Below are 23,558 nucleotides of genomic sequence, written 5' to 3'. Positions count from 1 at the left end.
TGCTGCGTTCTATTTTTTTTTTTTAAAAAAAAATTAAATAACAAAATTAAAAATTAAAACAATTTAATTAACATTAGAAACAACAAAATGCAAATCCAATTTTCTTTTTCTTTTATTTTCCATTTTCAAATAAAAACAAATTAAGTAAAATTGACTAAAATAGAAAAATAAACCAAAAATGCTAATCTTAGTAATAATTCCTCACCAACTGGGGTTGGGCCAAGTGGTAAGCAGCTTGGTTCCGCTTAAGCAGGTCTCGGGTTCGAAATCTGGCGTATGCAGCTACCCTTGTTGGGAGACTCACCCACCACAGCCAGGTGTGCGACCCGGATCGACCAACGGATTAGTCAGGGCAAAGCCCTGGATACCGTGGCAGGCAACCAAAAAAAAAAGTAATAATTCCTCTTTTTCTTTTCCTTTAAATCAAAAACAACTAAAACATATTTTTTGAATGCTTTTTTTTTTCAAGAAATTCTATGTTGAAAATTAAAAATAATAAAATAAAAAATTGAAAAACTAAAAACTAAAAGGTGAATTAAACTAACACGGGAAACAAAAATAATAAAAGAAATTGCGATAAAATTTTGGTGTCTACAGTACCAGACGTCCGAAAGAATTGAAAATTTTTTTTCAAACTCAATGTCTGCTTTCGGAAGCAAGCATTAGAGGTATCGGACGTCCGAAAGAATTGAATAAGATTTTTCAAACTCTTTGCCTGCTTTCGGATGCAAGTTTCGGAGGTACCGGACGTCTGATACTCCCAACAGCTAGTTAACTTTTCAGTGGCCTTCTATCTGTTGGAAGCATTAATGAAACTATTTTTGGTCTCATATAAATAGTATATGGTCAGAAATTTAAAAAAAACTTTTGCACACTGAGAATACAAAAGATTAAGAGTAGTTTTAGTAAGAAAATACTCTACAAGGAAGAATTGTACTCATTGTGGTGTAAGATTCGTGTGAACTTTTTCTTGTGTGAGAAAAATACTTCAATAAGTGTAGTTTTGTGAAAGTTATCCTGAGTGATTGTAAAATTTTCTGGTTTGACCGAGTGTACCTTGGGGCAAGGAGGAAGTGAGCCTTCCTTTATACACAAAAATTGGTTGTATTTCATTAACTTGAAGAAGGTTGTTCCATAAAGTGATCTACAAGCTCAAGAGGAGATTGGTGGTCAAATTGGTTTGCAATTCCTCTCTTTATTTTATTATCTTGTAAATTTTAATTGCTTATCTCTTCTACTCCCTAGTGATATTGCTCTCTTATAAATTGATTCATTGAGTGATCATCTAAAAAAGAGGGTAAATTTCATATTGAACCAAAAAGTGTCACATAATAATTAGTTTTTAAATAAGCTAATTCACTCCCCTCTTAGGTTGTCTTCGCTCCTAACAAACACTGTATATAAACGAAATACAATGTTGACTCAGGAGTTGGTTTTTTACTACAAAAATAGTAATTCAAAATTTTAGGGGATCTAAACGGAATAATAGTTGTTTTTAAAATATAGGTCAATTCAAAAGGAGAAGTTTTTCAAAAACAATGAGTTTTTCATTCATAGCAATCCAAACGATATCAACAGTATTTCAAAAACTGCTATAGTAAAATATTTGAAAAATATCCCAAAAAACAGTTAATCCAAACGGAGCATTTATAAATCAGCCAAAATAATTACTCAAATACTAAAATTTTGCACGTTTGATCCCCAAACTCATTTTTTAGTTTTCTGGTCAGAAAATGCATGTCTAACTCACAAGCCCATAATTTCAAGAACAAATAGGAATACAATTTATTTCCCTTCACCAAAAAAAAAAAAAAAAACACACGACTTCCTTTTTCCCTTAATTTTCGTTTATCAAACCTTATTTCTAATTCTTACCCCAAACTCCAATTCCCAATAACAAAATTTTCAGTAAGTTCATAAATAACACATGTAGCCTTATAATATTACATAATATATGTATCAAATCACAATATTGCTATTTAGACGAGATTTTATCATGTGTGGCGATTCATCGGTGCTTCTCGATTGTTTTTTATCCTTTTTCAATTTGATCCTTACGCTATTTTCTTTATCACCTTTTTGTGAAAGTGCATCTATTGAAGTTTTGTTATTGGGAATTGGGTTTTGGGTTTTGGTAACTTAGAATTAGAAATAGGGTTTTAGTGGTTAAAAATAGGGGGAAGGGGTGGTCATGTGTGTTTTTGAAGGAAAATGAATTTTATTTCCATTTTGCCTTGGCAATTGTAGGCACATGAGGAAGACGTGTGCTTTCTAGTCTAAAAATTTAGCACAAATGAGCTTTGGCACCAAATGGGTATAATTTTCATATATCAGGGACATTTTTTTTACTGATTTTAAAAGTCAGGAACTCAAAAAGTTTTTTCCTCAAATGTGAAGGACCAAATTGGCAATTTTTCCTGATTTTTTTTTGAAAAGTGAAATTAATTTCAAAAATTGTCTAATTGTAAGGGGTGAATTTTATGTGAGTGTGTTTGTTAACTTGATAAATTAGGTTTTAATTAGGTAAAATACACAAAACTCCCTTGTACTCCCTCATTATGATACTCCCTTGCACTCCCTTGAAATTAACTTCCTCAAATATGATACTTTCTCATTATTTAAAAACACCCATATAGCCCCCTCGTACTTTAGACTAAAGTAAAATTTGATCGATAACCTGTATGCTACCTACAAGTGATGTATTATTTTTTTTAATATTTTTTTTGTTTTTTCGTCATTTTTCTTTCAATTTTGGTGCTTTGACTTAATTATCATAGATATTTTTACAAATTTTATAATTATTGATGCACTTTTAAAATTTTCTAAAAATTATTCATACCCTCCTACTGTTTTCCTCTACCATCTCTCTCTACTGACGCCAGTTGCCACCACCACCTGCGGCTTTATCTCCAAAGATTCTTCCAAAACAATGGCCCCAAAATCCAAATTCACCGAAAAATCCAAGAAAAAATGTCATGAATTTCATAAGCTTCCATCATAAAATTCTTGAAAAAGTAGACAAATCAGACGAGTGAAAATGGAAAGTTTCGGAAATGGAAAATCTCCAACTACAAGTCCTCTTTCTTCTGCCTTCGTGAAATCATAGCAAAAATTATTCATACCCTTTCCCTCTTTTCCTCTGTCATCTCTTTCTACTGCCGCTAGTCGCCACCACCGCCTGCGACTTTGTCTCCACCACCGCCCCCGACTTTGTCTCCAAAGATTTTTCTACAACAATGGCCCCAAAATCCAAATTCACCCAAAAATCGAAGAAAAAATTTCATGAATTCATAAGCTTCCACCATCAAATTCTTGACAAAGTAGACAAATCAGATCAGTGAAAATGGCAAGTTGCAGAAATGGAAAATCTCCAACTACAAGTCCTCTTCTTCTTTCTCCCCGAAATCATAGCAAAAATGAGACCCACCTATAGAATTTCTCTGCCCAATTTTTGGGTCTTTGATGGCTGATTCTTTGGTGCCCATTTTTCCCATGGGAGACTAGATCTGTAGCAATACATAAAAGTACAAACCAACCCACTACCTATCATATTATGGTGCTCCAAATTTGCAGGATTTTAAATTTTGGGTGGAGAAGATGGTGGTGTAAAGTGGTGGAGGGGATGGTGTAGAGTTCGGGTGAAGAGGGGATGGTGGTGTGAAATGGTGGTGCAAAGTTCTGGTGGAAGGGATGGTGGTGTGAAGTGGTGGAAGGGGAAGGGGAGCAAGAGAGAGGAGGAAAAAGAAAGAAAAGGTGAAAATGAAAAAGAAAATGAGTAGATGCCAAGACCCCCTTGCTTCGATATTGTGAGTTGTTGAGAATGTGAAATAGAGGAAGAAGGAGACGAAGAATAGAAAAGAAAAGGAAAGGAAAGGAAAATAAAATAAAAAAGAAAAAAATTAATAATAGACAGACTACCGGTTCACAGCAGATCAAAAAACGTAATTCCACTCTAGTCTAGAGAACGAGGGGGTAACGTGGGTGTTTTTAAATAATGAGGAGGTAGTGTGTCAAATAGTCAAACCACAAGGAGGTTTTCTATATTTTACCCTTAAATTTAAGTGTATACCTTAAAGCACCATTTCAAAAAAGAGCAAACAGTAGAGGAACGGTTGTTAGACCAAATAATTAGTGGCCCAAAATGGACCAACAATGCTAAAATTCAAATTGTGAAAATCAAATAATGCCATGTAATTTTGACCAGACAAAAATATAAGGACCCATGTGAACATTCTTCTGTTTTTAAATTTTTTTTAGTGTAATTAAAGGTATTGAATTTAAATCTCTTACTTACACTCTCTTTTCCCATACCACCAAATCCAGCTTTCCCCCTCTTTCCCCCTTGACCCACTTAAACGCGTAATTCTGATACAACAAAAATAAAAAGACCCATGCAAATAGTACCCAAATATAATATCTTTGTCATAAAAATGTATATGCTGTTTGCGATAAGTTATAACGAGTTGAAGAGTTGTTATATCATATGGGAACGATGACAATCGTTACCACCCTTGTCTCTTCCAAAAAAACCCCTATGGAAAAAAATTATGTGTAATTTTTCTGCATGGTTTAATTCTACGCATTTAATGTTAGAATTAATCTTCTATGTACTAATTAATCTTCTATGTACTACTAGGAGGAAAAGCCCACGCGACGCGTGGGAGTTTAGTGCTTATAATTAAAGATGCTTAATAATTATTATTTGGTATTTTGTAGTATAAGAATTGAAGTATGACAATTTTAATATATGATATTAAATAGAAAAATCATAAGTTACATATTGAGTTAAAAAATATACTAATATGCAATGAACAAAATTATAAGATACGATCAACTATTTTGCATCTAACCTAATAAAATAAAAGACCTATTTATATCTTCTCATGCACTTTATGGATATTAAAATCTATTGTTTGGTTTGAATTTGATCTTAATATAAGGGCAATGCACCACATTATCTTGTCATATAAGTGAGATTTGAACAATTAGCATATTTGAAGAAAATCATTGCTAGTGGAATTTCGGTTCTTGCAAGCCAAATTCTTGAATTTATATTGATTCCAAGGACATATCATCATGAAATCTCCACATTCACCAATCCATCAATTATGATTTATTGTATGATTTAAAACATATAGTAAAGCATCTCCTTCTGGATAGGGATTACAATCACTAAACATCAGTTTTTTATACAACAACTAAAATGCTAATTTAGAGGAATAACCACGTCAAATAAAGTACTAAAACATCTTAGACCACTCAATTCAAGAAAACAATTAAAAGTAATGAAGTACATACTTTAGATTTGCAGCCAAATAGTTTTAAGTAGATAGTTAAACCTATTGGCAAATCAAATGAAGTGAAAAATTTGCCTAAATGGAATCATCAATAAAATAACAAACAATTTGAAAATTATCATAACTAATAGTTAAAACAACAAAAGTAGATGCAATCTGCATATGAAAAAATTTATAATGATAAACTTACTTTAAACCACAAATAATAATGGGAAAATTGTTCAAAACGTCCCTCACATTTTGTAAAATGACTTTTTTTCGTCCCTCACTTTTAAAAGTGTAATTTTACATCCCTTACAAATTCATATTGGTCAAATTTGGTCCCTACATAGGTTTTCGACTAATTTTTGGTCGGAATTCATCACGTGCCTTGCATGTGATTATTTTTGAGGGGTAAAATTGTCAAATCAAAATTTACATAATCCATCTATAATCCCTTACATTTCACAAAATAAAATTTTCATCCCTCACATTTCACAAAATGAATTTTTTCATCTCTCATTGACCATGTACACAAATAATTTTTTTTTAAATTCATGTATATATCTATTTGATTTCACCTGAACAATATGAATAGTATGTAATATATCTTTATTTTATTTCACTTAAACAGACTAATTGTAGTTGTGCATATGCTATTCAATAGATAAATACATTAGTTTAAATCTAATAATTTTTTTTAAACCCATATATTTATATTTGATTTCATCATGTAAATTTATTTAATATTTGTAACATTTTCTATTTTGGTAATAATTCATTTATTAAGTTGCATAATAAGACCATCTTATTAATCAATGTTAATTCGAATTTTATAGCCATGCTAACAAATTGCAACTTAAATCTGAAATTTTTACTCGCTACCTTTAAGACTAATAGTTGAATTTCTTACTTTATGATTATCTTAAAATTTAAAAATGTCAATCACTTACTTCATTTGGTCATACTTTTTTTTTGTTTATTTTTTCTGTCCAAATTTAATTCGGTATAAATGCTTGATAATGTTTAGAATTAAATATCTTCTTTGTTTTCAATTTTTGAGTAAAAGGAATGAACATTTGTAAAAAAACTAACAAATTTTTTTAAACCCCTGTATATATCTATTTTAATTTCACTTGAACAGTATGTTCAGATGAAATGTTCAGGTGAAATTAAATAGAGAATACTATTTATATTGTTCAGGTGAAATCAAATAGATATATATGAATTTTTAAAAAAAGTTATTTGTACATATGATCAATAAGGGATGAAAAAATTTATTTTTTAAAATATGAGGGACGAAATAATTCATTTTGTGAAATGTAAGGGACTATGGATCGGATTATGTAAACTTTGATTTGACAATTTTGCCCTTAAAATTTGATTACAAGCAAGGCACATGGTGGATTTCAATTAAAAACTAGTCAGAAACCTAGATAGGGACCAAATTTAACCAATGTGAATTTGTAAGGGATGTAAAAATATACTTTTAAAAGTGAGGGACGCAAAAAGTCATTTTATAAAATGTGAGGGATGTTTTGAACGATTTTTCCAATAATAATTAACAAATGTGATCTCCTCCCTATCATGCCTATCTAATATGGACAATTGAATTATAATACTAAAAAATCATCACACATACAACCTTCAAGATTACAGATTTCTTACAACCAAAAAGTAGATTGGTTAAAGAAAACATACCTATTGAGAGATCTCTTACAAGCAAAAAGTAGATTGGATAAAGAAAATATACTTATTGAGAAAAGTGTTGCAAAATGGGGAAGAGGAGTAGCTAATATAGCAATATCCAAATTTAATAGGTTACATGATTGTGGTGAAAGAAAGTTGTAAGTAAATGAAATGAATATGAACAAACGGGGGTAACGGCCAAGAAAGCAAACTTCTCTACTAATTGGCATTAATTGTGTCTTAATATCTATATATCATAAGTTTGCAGATAACTGATGAGAAATGCTTTAGGAAATTAAGAGACTTGGATGTTAATACAATTAAATGATTAGAAGGGCTTTTATGTTATTTCACTAAAACACAAGCTGAATTTAGTTATACCTAATGTTCAATCTCACCCCTAGCTTTAAATGTCTAAAAGGACATCTAAGTAATTACAACAAAACTAAATTAGTTATAATGACTTGTATTCAATACTCCAATTGCACTTCAAACTCTTACATTCCCAAAATAGCCCTACCCTTACAGTTGAAATCCAAAGAACATCTTTACCCTAAACTCATTCTTATATAGTATAAGGAAATTAGAATTAATCTTCTATGTACTAAGTGTGCAAATATTACCTTTGAATGAATAATAACTATACAAATTTTAAATTTGAAATTCAATTTTTATACATGTGTCATAATGTTAATATTAATGTATGTGTTGACATGATAAGTTAGACGTGAATTCGGGGCACCCATTAGAAAAAAAATAAAAAATCATTATAAAATAAATTTTTCCTGAAAAGAAAAAAAAATGATAAATCACTAAAGCTTAAATTTGCTAGCATAAAAATTCAAACGTCAACCCAAACAAATAGAAAAAAGGAAATAGTCTACATTACTACTACTAAAACCCCGAACGGCGTCGTCGTTTTCTCCTTCCCCCCGAAAGCCCTTTACGGTGCAGACTGCAAATTCTAGCGTCCTTAAACCCCTTCCCTTTGCCTTCCTCTCTTTCCATTTGCACCCAAAAACGCCTTAACGATGTCGTTTTCAAGAGGTCGCATGGCTTCATCAATCCTCCTCGGCAGCCTCCGCTGCCAGACGAAGCCCGCCAACAGCCACGCCTTCTTTTCTTCAAGTACATCTCATAATTTCTCAAGACTGATTTTCAATTTCCATTTTCATTTCTGAAGTTTCATTTTTTTAACCAAAATATTGCAGGTGCAATCGAAACCGTGACTAGGAAGCCGCCGGCTAGGGTTCCCCAACCGATGATGATGAACGATATGTTTACGCTGGATATCAGCTCTCAAGTCGGATCGTGTATGCCTCTGTCGATGATGCGGATCGGGACCCTGATCCATAACGTCGAGATGCGACTCGGTCAAGGCGCCAAGCTCGTCCGAGCTGCCGGCACTGTTGCTAAGATTTTAACGGAGCCAAACACAACGTCGTCTAGGTACAGTTACTTCTATTTAGTAGTGCTAGATTTATTTCTTTCTTGTGCTATGAATAATTCGGTGTAATTACGGCATCGTTTTGGTAGTTGGAGAGCTATTGCTTTTAAATTAGAACAGAGAATTGATTGAAAAATAATGGTGGAGGTTGTAGGTGTAGGGAAGGTACAACATATTGAGCACAAGGTACAAAATTGTTCTTGTAGTTTTCTCGTTATTATTTATGGGTTTCATTGTGAAAGATTGAAAGTTTGAGGAAGAATTTTGGTGGATAAGGGGGTATAATCTTTCATGCATAGTTTACAAGTAGTGGCAGTTGAAGGTTGTGGCTCTATTGGAATGATGTAGAATGAATTTGTAGTGAGGGCTGATGGGGTGGTTGTTGTGGTGCTATGCCGTGGCCTGGATTTTTGTGCTTTTTTTGAGAGTCATGTATTTTGCAGGTTTTGTGAGATAAAATTACCGTCGGGGAGAAAGAAGAGTATAGACACAAGGTGTAGGGCAACAATCGGACAGGTATCGAATCCAGAGCATGGGAAGAAGAAGTTACGGAAGGCTGGGCAGAGCAGGTGGCTGGGAAGGAGGCCAAAGGTGAGAGGTGTGGCAATGAATCCGGTTGATCATCCGCATGGAGGCGGTGAAGGGAAAAGTAAGAGTAGTGGGAGTCATGGACGTGGTTCACGTACACCATGGGGGAAGCCCACTAAGTGTGGCTACAAAACTGGGCCACTCAAGAGGAGAAAGTAGCAGATTTTCTGTAGTTTCTCATTCACAGCTGAGGTGTAACAAACTATGTATATTGTAGCTGAAAATTCATTTTCGCTGGAAGTGGCAATAGTATTCAACAAGTGTTTTCTTTTACTCTTTTATAGTTTGGGTGTTTTGAAGTTATACACTTTCTCACTGACCTGAGTTCTGCTTTGCTTCCAATTAATCTGAATTTTGTGGTGCTTGTTTTGGTCTGGATATTGCAAACTTCAGTAGATGTGAAGCAACATGGATAATTTGCCGATCATGGTTTGATCTAAAAAATAGAGTAGTACACTGCTACACATCAGAGCATTTAGTAAGGTTATTTAAATGGAATGCTTGTCTATATTCTGTCTGATGTAGAAAACTAGTGTTTGCAGTCACATACGTGTGTCCTTTTTTATTTATATGTGACAAGATGAGTAACTTTGGATATTCTTTTGTATTGTGTCGTAGCTTAGACTGTGATGATGGATATACTATACTCTGCTCGGATTATGATGAAATGTTCTGCTTAAAATATGCTTGGAGGAGTAAATTATGGAATTCTGTTTAGAACATGAAGTGGACAAATATGAAGACTTCCATTCACAGAAGCTTTCTACTATCTATTGTTGTATGCTCCTCCATCTTTTTGGCAGTTATAAGCATTCAAATTTATTTGTGATTTAAGTTCCTATCCACATTTTTTTTGCATAACTTTCTTGTAATTTTATTTAATAATGCATCCCAAAATCTGGACTAGTTCTTTCTAGGCATAGAACTTTGGCTAATACAGTGCATTCATGTGTTGTGATTAAATGGCCATTTATTTTTTGAACTGTTGTGCATTACTGGTCGACTTTATGTGCTAATCATATGTTAGATCATAGCTCTGTAGTATAATTGTATAGATATCTGGTAGAATGAGGGACGGATTGTCTGGTGCTGCTAGCTGCCAATGAATATGTCGTGACTCAGATATCCACATCAGTTGGACTGCCCACCATTGATTGACATACATTTGCATATTGGTAATTTGCTTCTTAGTGACTTGCTACTTTGATGATTATTCTTAATGAAGCTTGTATATGTCTTTGATGCCAATTGGATACCTTTAAACTTGTTTGTTAAGGTGTTCTGATTAGTATGACCTGAGACTTTAAGTTCTTTCTATTTATAGGAATTACTACCTGGAATGAGGCTTGTTATACTTGAATTGACTTGATGGCTCATCATTCCTCTGAAATCAGCAATTATAAATCAAGTATTTTGTTGTGTAACGTGGATCACTCTTGAATTGTCTGTTACACTTGAATTTTCTATTCATGCATCTCTCTTACATAAAACGAAACTTGAAACCAATGGGCTGAATGGATATTGTCTTCAAGCTAGCTTGACTTTTTTTTTTCATTCTAAATCAAGTATTTTGTTATGTAACCTGGATCACTCTTTTGACTTCTCTGTTCTTGTGTCTCTCTTACGTAGAACAAAACTTGAGACCAATGGGTTGAATGGGTAATGTCTTCAAGCTAGCTCGACTTTTTTTTATTCTAGTCTCTATCTGCTTTGTTGACGTATAATCTGATTAGGAATATAGAAGGAAGGTGAAAGTTGATCTGCTGTGTACCTTGTGGTTGAAGTGTAGTTAAAATACACCTATGGTTCATTTTACTCATTCATTTTGGACTCTGTGTGTGTGTGTGTGATGACAGTGATCCAAACAAGTATCCCTGCAGTGGCAAACTTGTTTTTGCCAAGCTAAATTCAGGAGTTACTCTCAGCATTTCTTTCCTAGGTTTTTATAGTTGTACTCTGATTTTATACATTTTATCAATAAGAGAAGTTCTGCAAAGGAAATCCTCCTTTTGTGTAGATTTACACTGTATTTGTTTTTCCAAGTCTTGTATATGTAATATTGATTTTTTGACTTCACGAGTTCCCTCAGTAATGAGTCTTGTCTCACATCATCTCTTCAGAGGATAATTTTAGAGCAATCTGGAAGAGGGAGGTAGAAGTATGTATAATGCTTCTACCTTCGAGAGTAATTATGGATATCAGATATCCAAGTCATTGACGGGTCACATATGCCTTCGCATTTTGGTAACTTTCTGAGAGTTGCTAAATGCTGCTGCTTAGTTCTGGAAGTTTGTATTTTGGTTTTGATGCCACTCAATACCTTTTGTCTAGTTATTTAAACTGTTGGTGATTTGAATGACCTCACTCCCAAGTGCTTTCTATTGGTATGGTTTAGTACCCCTGAATTCAGCTTGCTAGATTTGTTCTGACTCGATGTCACCTTCCTCTAAATGGGGCAATTATACGTTCATTGAGTATTCTGTTATGTTACCTGGATCACTCTTTCTCTGGCCAAAACATTTGTTATGAGGGAGATGAATATCAATTTATTAGCTTGCGTGATATCATTCATTCTAGTTGCGCATCTGCTTATTTAATATATCAACTGATTAGAATTTTCAAGGTGAATGTATTCTGTATTGCAATTCTTTTAATATTGTATATGAACTTTGAGGAAGCTACGTTGATTTCGGTTTTTGGTTGCTCTGCTATGAACCTTTGTGTGGAAGTAATTGATACCTTTGATAGTTTGATTTGGACTCTCTCTCTCTCTCTCATGGCATTAATCCAATTAATAATCCTCAGCAATGCGACTGTTGTGCTAGCTAAGTAAAATTCAGTTTTTTTTTTTCAATCATTGCTTTGCTCAACTTGCTTGGCACATATCAGCAAATCAAAAAGGTCTGACAAAGGGATGCCATTACGCGAATTGTATCAGCTATGGTTCTTGCAATCTGCTGCTGAGCTCGAGGTGGTGGATAAGGTCTAAGAAGATTTCCGTGTATTACGAAAGAAAAGCTGGATTCTGAGATGCAGTACTGAAGTTCCATGGTTACAGAAACTTTTTGCCTTTAATTTGTTTCGTTTCATTAACACAGATACAAAGGCTAACAGGATTGACTTGTATGATAACTGTGTAGGATATCAGTAAATTGATTTTGGCTAAAAAACTGAAATGTTCCATGCTTAGTTGTGAAGTTGAATTAAAACTTCATTTACAGATGCTGAAATATAGCGCATAAAAGTTCAGTGATGCCCTCTTGATTTAGACGTTACAGATTTAGCAGATCATATGGATTTGAAGGATCCATGCAGCGGTCATGGTAATGATTCTTAATTACCTTAGATACTCTAGGTTTACCATCAAAGAAAGTAAAGCAGCAATTCAAACTTTTATTTTCTACTGTTACTCTCTTCCTTTCCTTTTACCCCCCGTCTACTTCTGTGTACATTTGCATCACTATTTCTGATGATGCCTTTAGTCTAAACAAATTAAAGCCCTGTTTGGAGTTGCGGTGTTTTTAATAAAAAAGTACTTTTAGATGCTAAAAGTACTTTTAAAATGTTTGATGAATATCATTCCATAAAATTAGGAGTGGAGTTTTCAGTGTTAAAAGTATTTTTGGCAAAAGTTCAAATTTGGTGCTTTTAGAATAATTTTTATGGTTTAAAAAATAAAATATTAAATTTAATCATCTTATCCTATATTATGAACCAAATAAATAGATAAAAACTTTTAAAAATTTTTAAATTACACATTATCCAATACAATAAGTACATATTGAATTATCTCTCCAAACAGTATATTTGAAAGCACTTCAGTAGTTGATAAGTACTTTTATTAAAAGTTCTACTAGAAAAGTACTTTTTTATAAATTACCGCAACCGCAAATGGGTTCTAAAACAGTTTTGGGCTCATATTTGGAATATTCTCCGGTAGCTCAGATCCAAGAATTCAAAAGCATTTGAGGGAGAAGATGCAAGACATGACAATTCCACAACGATGATTTATTATCTCAAATTGCTGTTCTCAGCCTTTTGCTTTTCTGTGTCTTCTAATCCAAATTACCAATTTGGTCCGTGAATAAATTTGTTTTGGGAAAAATTGAGAAAAGAGAAAAGGAAAAATGAATATTCATTAGTAGGTAGACTCTTGTGTATTTTTGGAAAATGGCGGAGGCTGGTATTAGTTCAATAAACAATAAATAAAATGTTGAAGTATGAAAATGCCCACGAGTAAATTTGCATCTCAAGCAAAATATTACCAAATGTATACAAATGTATCTATGATTGTGTGAGGGTATCAATCGCATTATTAAGGTCTTTGAAGTAATTTGATAGGGCTATATATTTTGATGGGGATACATGTTTGAAAAATTTTCAATTTGGTACAAGGAAAATTGCTAAGTATTTCATAATGGGGTGTAAATCTCACCAAATTCATAAGCGCGGAATGCTGTATTATTCATGTAATAAGATATACATTATCCTTTGTAGTTAATTTTTTTTAAAGTATAAGTAGAAGGATTTGAACCTTGAATCTCTCATAACCTCTGATTTACGTTTCCTCCCTTTGAATCATCCAAACCTATCCTTCCTCTAACCTTTATAATTCAATTACAAAACTATCTTCAATTTAACTTTCCTACTATTATTTTCAATCCAAGTCAGACAAAACAAATAAAAAATATTGTGCCTTCTCCCAATGAAAGAGACCACAGCCTTAAATGTTTACCTCTATCTCCGATGCCAAAGTTTCACAAATCTTAAATCCTAAATCCCCCATTACCTGAAGATGGTGAAGGTCAGACAAGGAAAAAACAGCAAGCATAGTCATTTTTACCCTAGTAATCCTGTCATTGTGGTGCAAGTCCAAGGTTCTGCACATCTAGAAAGTAGCAAGCTCATCAACTATCTCTGGAATGGGAGATTGACTAGTGCTCATTTTTTCGATTTGGTCAAACGGGAAGAGATAGTTTAATTTCCTGTGAAATAGATATTCTTTGGGATCTTCTTTTGTGCATATTTTTGTCGCCAAAATTATGTAGGAGTTGGTGGAAATCTACATGTGAAAGCTGTCTTTTTTCTTTTTTTTTTTGTCGATACGATAGCTTCCTATACTATAGGGAGGGAGAGTGCCTAAAGAGATTTTGGGATAATCCGAAGGGACTGAACCACCACCGGATCAGACGAGTGCACTACGCACCCGCCACAGGGAAAGCTACGTCACTGATGAATTTACTTGGCATTTGACACACATATTCCCTGTTTTTGTAGCAACGAAAAAAGTAGTAGTCCTTTACTTGTGCCATTACTATCCCTTGCTACTTTACTTCAACAAAGACCATCCCTTGCTATTTACTTCAACAAAAACGTGTCTTGTGTATGCGTGCACATCCTTTTTTTCCATATGTCACAAGGCGTCAAAATATGATTGTGACTTGTAAATAAGTCACAAATTAGGTCAGCCCCTACATGGTCACAAGATTGATTGCGAGTTCCAATAAATGTGGTACTATTATGACTTAAAATCATACCTTTTATGATCTAAAACCATCATATTTATTGTTACTATGACCAGTTTGATGTCATAATAAACAAAAGTTTTTATGAAAGTCACTAAAAAGAGGGTTTTTAGGAAAGTTTTTGTGATTTGCAGTAATCTGACGCATCACTAGAAAACTTAAATTTCTCGTAATGAATTTAAATTTCATTAACGAATTTTTGGAAAATGGATCATAACATTAAAGAACGTTGGAACACGACAATTTTGATGGTAGATTTGTGCTGAACTCTGTGTGAATAGACACTTACCCATGGATGAATACATGTAGAATGAAATATTAAGTAATATAGAGGTTAAGATGAATTCTTGGTTTCTCCATGCGGATTTCAATCTCAACGTTTGATGTGCTATTCTCTCCTAGGCTGCTTCCAGCCATCTAAAAATCTATTTAAACCATAAGAAAGTGAAATAGAGATCACAAGATAAAAGCTTCCAAACAGAGGTGCAAACCGAAGCATGACTTGTGGACACCTTCATTTATCTACCAAAGGGTCCTTGAGGATCAAGTTGCTTACACAGCTCTAAATAAGTAAGATAAAGAACTCGATCCTTTGCACCTGTCCTATGATTCTTGGTATGCTTGCAAAAATACTTGAGTTCACCGAGCTTACAGCATCCAAGCATCTGACCTAACAACAAAAATAGCCAATTGATGGATCTCTTCTTAGTAAGAATCGGCTTTGCACTATTGCTTTGGTCACAAAACTTGCAATTTGGCAAACATGGATTCATCCAAACATTTGGTGCCCTGTCATGCAGAGAATCCTTATTTTTCGCGATAAATGTCGCAATCTCCGCGAACTTATTTTGCAAATCGAACTCCATTTCGTACTTTTCATCACATCTTTTGCATTGAACTTCACCTCTAATCCTGTTCAAGCCATTGGAAAGCAGGTAATCTAGGGTATGCACGGTGGCGCGTCGTGTGGTAGCCCAAGGGTACGGTGGAGGGATGTTTTCGGACTTTCCTGGAGGGGGAGTTTGTGTTGGTGGCTTTCTTTTCCGTTGTGGATGTGTTGAAATTGTCCCCTCTTGGTGAGATGCCGTTTGGAGATTCATAGGGACATTGTCATAGATATGAAGTGATGGTGAAGGAGAAGCTCTTGAATAACATATTGGTTGAAATGCAGTGGAAATGGGATTTGTAAAGAGTGAAAGAGTGAGAAGTTTCTCATCTTCATCACCCCTGTGATTAAGTTCTTGAAAAGAGGGAGAAGATATAGTATTCTTCATGTTTGTAGCCTATTTTGAATGAGAAAAAGGTGAAAGATTTTGGAAAGAAAATTGCACTATTCTCTATTGAGGGAGACGAAATAGAAGAAGAGAATAGGAAGAAGGGGATGAAGAAATGAGAGTTAAGATATTGTTGGAAGTGTAATTTGATCAGATTCTGTAGGTTTAGATGCTAAAGGAAAATCAGTAGATGATAGCTATCTTGATCTAACTTCCTCTAACAACCTCAGAGTTTATTGCCAAAATAAGTCTTCTTCTAGAATATATACTCAAAGTAACTTAATTTTAAAATTTATTACCTTTGTGATCCTTTTTTGCCACTTAATTTTAAAACTTATTATCTTTGTGATCCTTTTTTGCCACTTAAGCTGCATATGTGTCAGGATAGAGATAAAAACATCTTCCATTTCTCTTTCTCATCTAATATTTTCTTCAATTTTCTCTATAAAGTTTCCCACATTTTTTTCTTTCGTTATTTTTCCCTTGTCAAACATAATTTAAGAAGCCAATCTTTATATTAATAGCATCTAAAAAATATGTTTCGCAAGTCGATAATCTTAAGGTAGATGAAGATTATTTTTGGAAATGAGAGTTAAGATATTGTTGGAAGTGTAATTTGATCAGATTCTGTAGGTTTAGATGCTAAAGGAAAATCAGTAGATGATAGCTATCTTGATCTAACTTCCTCTAACAACCTCAGAGTTTATTGCCAAAATAAGTCTTCTTCTAGAATATATACTCAAAGTAACTTAATTTTAAAATTTATTACCTTTGTGATCCTTTTTTGCCACTTAATTTTAAAACTTATTACCTTTGTGATCCTTTTTTGCCACTTAAGCTGCATATGTGTCAGGATAGAGATAAAAACATCTTCCATTTCTCTTTCTCATCTAATATTTTCTTCAATTTTCTCTATAAAGTTTCCCACATTTTTTTCTTTCGTTATTTTTCCCTTGTCAAACATAATTTAAGAAGCCAATCTTTATATTAATAGCATCTAAAAAATATGTTTCGCAAGTCGATAATCTTAAGGTAGATGAAGATTATTTTCATCTTTTCAAAGAGTAGGAAGGATAACATAAACAAATATGATAACCTTGAAATTTTTGTAATTGATTACAATTTTCGTTGCAATTTTTGGTGCAATTTTTGTATTTTTAAAATTATTTTTTGAAAAAATATATATGCAATAGGTTTGATACATTTAAAAAAATTCGGAGACCAATAATAGTAAGGTCAATAATGGTAAAATTTATTTCAGATAATTATAAGGAAATTATAAAAGTTATGCAATCTTCTTGTGCCTCTATAATAAAAAAAATTAAAATTTGATTAGAACTTTCCTTTCTTGTTATTCTACATGGCAATCAGGATAATTAGATGGGAACAATAATATCATTATGGTAATAAAATTTGAAAGTGAATCACATTGGAAATATTTTTTAGTAAGAGTGTTATTTTGACAAAAAACTCAACAACCTCATAGTAAAATCCGGATATCTTCCTGATCTCTGCAGAAACACTTGATAAACTTGTACCCTGATCTTGACTATTGCAATAAGGTAAAATTGTTACTGCATTATAGTACCGTTGTAAAATTTACTAGTGGATTTCAAAATAAAATAAAATAACGGTAACATAATCTCATATGTTATCCCATGTAACTAATGGCTATTTGAAGGCAAACCCTAGTATCATTTTATGCCATGATGCTCAAATATATAGTAAGAAAGTAATTCAAGACAAAGGTCCCTTTGCTATGACTCAGACTGGAAACGTGAATTTATCTCTTCTTTTTCTTTTCCCTATTCATTTTGGATTGAAGTTTGACATCGCATTGAAGTCCTACATTCTTAAAATAGCATGTAATTATGGGCTTCCAGCCAAGTTCTAGAATCTCTCATCGTGACTGTTGCAAAAAGGTAAAGTTATTTGTGCATCGTAAGATTTTAATTTTCATGGAAGCAATCTGAAAATGGTTTTTCAAAAACTTTAAAAAGAATAATGGTAAGATAAGCAGATATGTCTTTATGATGGCTACTTTTGAGGCAAATCTTTAATTAATTGTCATTCTATGTCATGATTGTGAACAATATGCCGGGGGATTAACTCAAAACATTATTGGTTCTTGGGGTATGTGCAATGACAGACTATAAAGGTTAATATAGTTTCTTCTTTTCTTTTTTTTTCCCCTTTTCTAGTTGAATTTTAACATTACAATGAAATAGGGACATTCCCAGGGACATATATTTTTGGGCTTCTAGTTAAGTTCTAGGATCTTGGCTTCCCAACTACACTTCCCATTAAAACCAATATTTTGAAATTCGGACAGGGTAGTGACGAGGCCAAATTTGAGAGTCAAGAGTCCATGGATTCAATTGGTCTAGTCAAGACTAAAAAAAAAAAAAAAAAGAGAACCAAAGGTGGTGCCATAAATGTTATAAGATAATAGAAAAGCATCCCTGCAAAAATATCTCCTATGGTGTTTTGAATCTTTAAATAAAATTTTGGTGAGTTTATACATAAATCTATAAGGCACATTTGACAAAACATAGATATTAAGGTTGTAATTGGAATTAAAAAACTTATAAGAGCATTTATTTATTTATTTTGACGTGAGCATTTATAGTTGTCCAATCCAAAAGAAAAATATATAGTGTAAAAGTTTAGAGTATGAAACCAAGTTAAAAGAAATAAAGAAAAACATAAAAAAGTAAAAACCAAATAAAAATGGATTAAAAAATTGAAAAAAAAAAAGATGAAGAGACTTGTTTCTCCAATTTTTTTTCCAACTTTTGCCCAGTCAATCCAGTTTTTTACTAGATTTGATCGAACCAACTGTTATCCAGTTTTTTAAATTGGTTACAAACAAATTGCTAACTAGTTTCCATTGAACCGACAGTGTGATTGGAGTTGAAAAATACTTTTATTTTTGGCAAAATTGCACATACGAGAGAGGAATGCAATATTTTTAAAAACACTTATTAAAACATGCGAAAAAAAGAAAAAAAAAATCGTTAACCCCCTTCAATAGTTTACTCATTGTGGCATGGAAACCATTTTCATGACAAGGAAAACTTTTGCTGATGTTTGCAAAACTTTTTACTAGAAAATGATTTAGTTTTAAAACTATCAAAAAGTTGTCCTTTCTGAATGTACATGGAAACATCTGTAAAACAGGCTATTTATGCTACATTCTTCTTATCTTTTTCTAATTACTTAACGCTGCGTGTCTGGTTTACTTGAATGCTTTATTCTTCTAGCTAAAATTACATGAATCATGGCCTACTTTAAATTATATTATACTGAGAAACACGGGCAATTAATTTGAATCCATTTTAGCTATATTCTGTTTGTTAACTCGATTTTAATCCAATCGTTGAGCTATCTTGCGATTGGTACAATGTACGAGAATGGTTCACATGGGAAGAACCAAGAAACAAAAACTAATTAGAAAGTTGTGGATGTAAACTAACTTTTTAATTGTTTGTTGCTTCTTCCAGAAAAAGAAAGATTTATACCACCAAAATTGAAAAGAAAATATTGTTTGGATCTGGATTTCAATAACATTTTTATCACATGAATATCGTACAAAAAATGCTACAATTAATTATATTAGAAAAAGGACTTACTTCACTTTGGACTCTCCAACTTGTACTATTTTTTCATTTTGCATTCTAAATTTTAGTTTTGAATGCTTTGCACCCTAAAATCTCAATTTTGGATACTTCACCTCCTAAATTCTCCAGTTTATGACATTTAAATCTAATCAATAACAATATGAGAAAAATTAATGAAATAAAGGACCGCACAAATCATTACGCTACACTAAAAGTAGACAAAAGAAGTCAAGGGATGGTAACAAAAATAAAAGAATACGTTATCATTAATTTGCATCGTTTTTTATCTCATTAATTTTACTAACAATTTTAATAGTCACAAGTCTGGTTATAGTTGCGACTATTGTCATAGTTAACAAGTTTGATACTTCTAGAAAAAACACTTCGAAATGGGAAGGCGATCATCTTGGTGAACTGACTGTAACCCAAACCGACACAGGTGAACAAGTAGACTGTACTAGGGGACTTGAGAGAACCATGTTGAAGGAACTCGGCAAAATGACCCTATAACTTTGAGAAAAGGGGTGCTCTCCTATCTTTTGATTAGTAAAGCCGCACATACCAGTGGACAGTGATTGTTTATTAAAGACATAGGACTCTGCTAAGGAGTAAAACAATTTATAGGGTCTCGCACCTGCCCGGTGCTCGAAGGTCAGAAGGAGAAGTGTTATAAGCTTCGAATGGCAGTCTCAGTAAATGGCGGCAGTAACTCTTTTAACTGTCCCAAGGTAGGGAAATTCCTTATCGCATGAGTAGTGACCTGCATGAACGGTGTAACAACAGTGATTGGAAACATGTAAATCAACGATAATGTGTTCAAAGTGGTCAAAAATTACGAAGTGATCGCATGTAGAACAACAAAACGATGCATTGTCATGAATTTGCATCGTCCTTTATCTCGCTAATTTTGTTAATGTTACAATTGATTAGACTTAAATTGAACAAATTTGAGAGAACGGCATAAAAGGTGTTTAAATTTGAGAGTTTAGATTATAAAATATTCAAAATTAAAATTTAGGATGCATAGTGAGTAAGTGGCAGAAAAACAGTGGAGTTAATTGAAAAAAGAAATGCAATAATCTTCTATCCAAGTGCAATATAAGTTAATGTAAAGCTATGGACTCCACCATTGCTGTGGACTACCGTTTAGTATATTCCTAGGCACTATATGGACTTGGATTGACATGCGTTAGAAGCAACTTTTCACAATTATGTTATACTAGGGAAGGGATGGATTGAAAGGTTCTGAGGAGGAGTATAAGTGAGAATTCTTGATTTCGAACCCTTTCATTTATATTAAAAAAAATAAATTAATCTTAAAAAATATATATAAGTATATTAATAATTAAGCACATCATTTTCTCTCATTACTGCTGGTGATATGGTATATCATATTTGTGGATGCCTTGCACTAAATTGGCCTAGGAATTAAGCATTATCTAATTATGCCTTATTCTTATCTAATTATCTAATTAAGCATTATCTAATTATGCACGTGCATACTCTCTTAATCCTTATCTAATTATGCCTTATTCGACTACTTATTTGGTATGTTGGTTCCCACGTGCATAATCTCTTAATCCTTATTTAATTATGCCTTATTCGACTACTTATTTGGTATGTTGGTTCCCACGTGCTTAATCTCTTAATCCTTATCTAATTATTGCCATAATCACAAATTAAAATTACAAGTGTTCATCTATAAAAAGAAATTAAAAACCACGATATGACGATAACTACAAATATAAAAAATCTCTAAAATAAAAAAGATGGACCATAATTTGACTTCTATCTATTGTATAAGTCGTATGTCATGTAATATAGGTTTTTTTTTTTTCAAATAAACTAAAGTATTGAAGAATCCAATTTAATGGTTCAAACTTGTGCAAAAAGAAGCTTTTGTGTATGAGAACTTGATACCCTTGAAATTACTCTCTGAGGAATAATGTGCCACCTCATTTATATGTAATAACTAAAAATTTTGAGCTAGCCCATTCACATGTAAAAGCAAAAAATCAGAAATTTTTAAGGAAATAATAAATTTACGTTTTTTAATTTTAAATTCACACCTTGTACAAATTTTAATACCAATAGTACAAAGAATCCATGCACCAAGATGTAAATTTAGAATGACATATATAGCGTGGATTTGGCCACTCCCAATTTTTCTACTAGCAGCTAAAAGTGATATTTACGACAGTCAATTAGAATCTTCCTATAAACTGCCATTTTTTCTGATTACCACTCTCAATCTTTAAAAAGCCAAATAGTGAAATTAGAAGTATATATCACGTCAACTAATTTCTGGTCCTTGGCCAAAAATTTTCTATACCTACCCCGTCAACCATATATCCTGCCTACCCATTTCACAAAAGCTAACGAAATTTCCCGCTTACTTTTACTCCCAAAAAAGTGGATGAGGACCATACGTGTCCACTCAGGTTACTCCGAATTTCATTTAAGTCCCTTGATATTTTACTTTTTCAGATTGAATGCAAGGAAATGGTCTTGGTGAGATGATAAGTGGTAGAGCCAGATTTTGACCATTTCAAGAGTTCGGGGAGAAGGACTTTTTCTTTTCCAAAGTTTTAGTGGGACAAACTTAACTTATATATTTATAGTTTATATTTTTTTAAAATAAATTTTTTTATTTTTATTTTTCAAACTTTTTAGTTTTATAGACAAAACTCAACTTTTTTTGTGATATAAGTAAGAACTATTGTTTTTACCCTTCAAAAAAAATGTAAATTCCATGCTTATTTTTTTTATTCGTTTAATGCTTGTATCAAACTCAGCTATGAAATGACAAATTTATAATGTTTAGGAAAGAAATCCACCTATAGGTATATCATTTTTGTTAACATATATGGTAATAATTTCAACTCGCACAATCAGTTTGGGGATGTCTTCTCAGACTTGGATTTTCTATTCAAGATTCTAAATTGAACATAAGTTTTAAGGCAAAAGATATAATAAATTGGTAAAAGCCTATTCTAACTAAGTTTTGTCCAGTTCTGTCCGCCCGATATAATTTTTGATAGATGCATGTGGTATATTTGTAAGCGTTACACCAGATGAACAAAACTAAACAAAATTCAATTTAGACTTGTCTCATGTCCTAATAAATGCTAGCCATTGAGAATAGATGTCAAATTCCTCCCTTTGACACAAAAAGCTTGAAACCTTAATCCACCGGGACAATTTCAGAAACCTCCCTTGAGGTTTCTTACTATTTCACTTTAGTTCCCTTGATATTTTAAAAATTATACTTACCTCTCTTGCTTTGACACTTTGATAATCAAACTTTAAAATAGAGTAAAAAATCTAATGAATACCCTAAAATGCCCTTATCTACAAAGTTCAATTTGTTCTTCTAAACAAAATTTTTATGCTAATATTTGTTATTTAATAATCAACTATAACAATAAATCTTTGGTATAATAGAGTATTTTTCATAGTGCTTTATTGGGAATACAAATTCTTTTGAAGATAGAGAAAAAGTGCTATTTTGTTTCTTTTAAACTTTATGGACTATTTTTTAATGAAAATTTATGGACTAGTTTATTGGTGGAACTATCATAATTTGGTAGTGATTTTGAGCAATTTGTTTTTAATCATTGTTAACTTATCCTTGATTTTGATACCCAAAAAAAATTAGAGAATATTAAAAGTTATCAAAAAATATCACTAGTTTAATGCATTTGGATAGATATTAGAGACAACATTGATAGTTTTTCTATACTTCTAATGATATATAAGAGAAATGAATAACAAGGAAAATGGTTAATCCATCCTTTGCATAAACATGGCAACAAGAGAGTTTTATTAAAAATATTAAGGATAGTATTATCATTTTCAATGGACAAAAGAGGTAGGTGCAATTTTTGAAACCTTAGGAGAGCCAAGTGAAATTAGTAGAAACCTCAGGGGAGGTTTCTGAAATTATCCCTAATTCACCATGCAAAATTGGTAATGTGCAAAGAACCATAGCTTTAGCCTACCCCCCACGGTACAGTCCTTTTCACTTTCATGGCGTCTTTTTGACCACATACTTTAGTTGACTAAGTTAAATGAATACGCAGCTTTTTGATATCTTTTTCAGATTTTTGTTAATTAATTTGCTGAAGCCTTCACTTTCG

General features: G+C 32.6%; 1 protein-coding gene across 1 annotated transcript; it reads left to right on the top strand.

Moving 5' to 3' along the window:
• Positions 1-7,844: 7,844 nt before the first annotated feature.
• On the top strand, positions 7,845-9,371 carry LOC113765114 (60S ribosomal protein L2, mitochondrial-like). Its single transcript, XM_027309173.1, has 3 exons — positions 7,845-8,093; positions 8,177-8,414; positions 8,856-9,371. Exons 1-3 carry the CDS (start codon positions 7,997-7,999, stop codon positions 9,157-9,159), a joined length of 639 nt encoding a protein of 212 aa, XP_027164974.1. The 5' UTR covers positions 7,845-7,996; the 3' UTR covers positions 9,160-9,371.
• Positions 9,372-23,558: the final 14,187 nt, after the last annotated feature.

The sequence above is a fragment of the Coffea eugenioides genome, chromosome 3 (assembly GCF_003713205.1).
Source record: "Coffea eugenioides isolate CCC68of chromosome 3, Ceug_1.0, whole genome shotgun sequence".
NCBI lineage: Eukaryota > Viridiplantae > Streptophyta > Magnoliopsida > Gentianales > Rubiaceae > Coffea > Coffea eugenioides.
The sequence above is the reverse complement of the archived record's forward strand: the minus strand, read 5'-3'. Positions and strand labels throughout refer to the sequence as shown.

Coding starts and splice junctions, on each gene's coding strand:
- LOC113765114 (XM_027309173.1), top strand. CDS start 7,997: ATGTCGTTTTCAAGAGGTCGCATGGCTTCATCAATCCTCCTCGGCAGC. Junction 8,094..8,176: donor CCACGCCTTCTTTTCTTCAA/GTACATCTCATA, acceptor AAAATATTGCAG/GTGCAATCGAAACCGTGACT. Junction 8,415..8,855: donor CCAAACACAACGTCGTCTAG/GTACAGTTACTT, acceptor TGTATTTTGCAG/GTTTTGTGAGATAAAATTAC.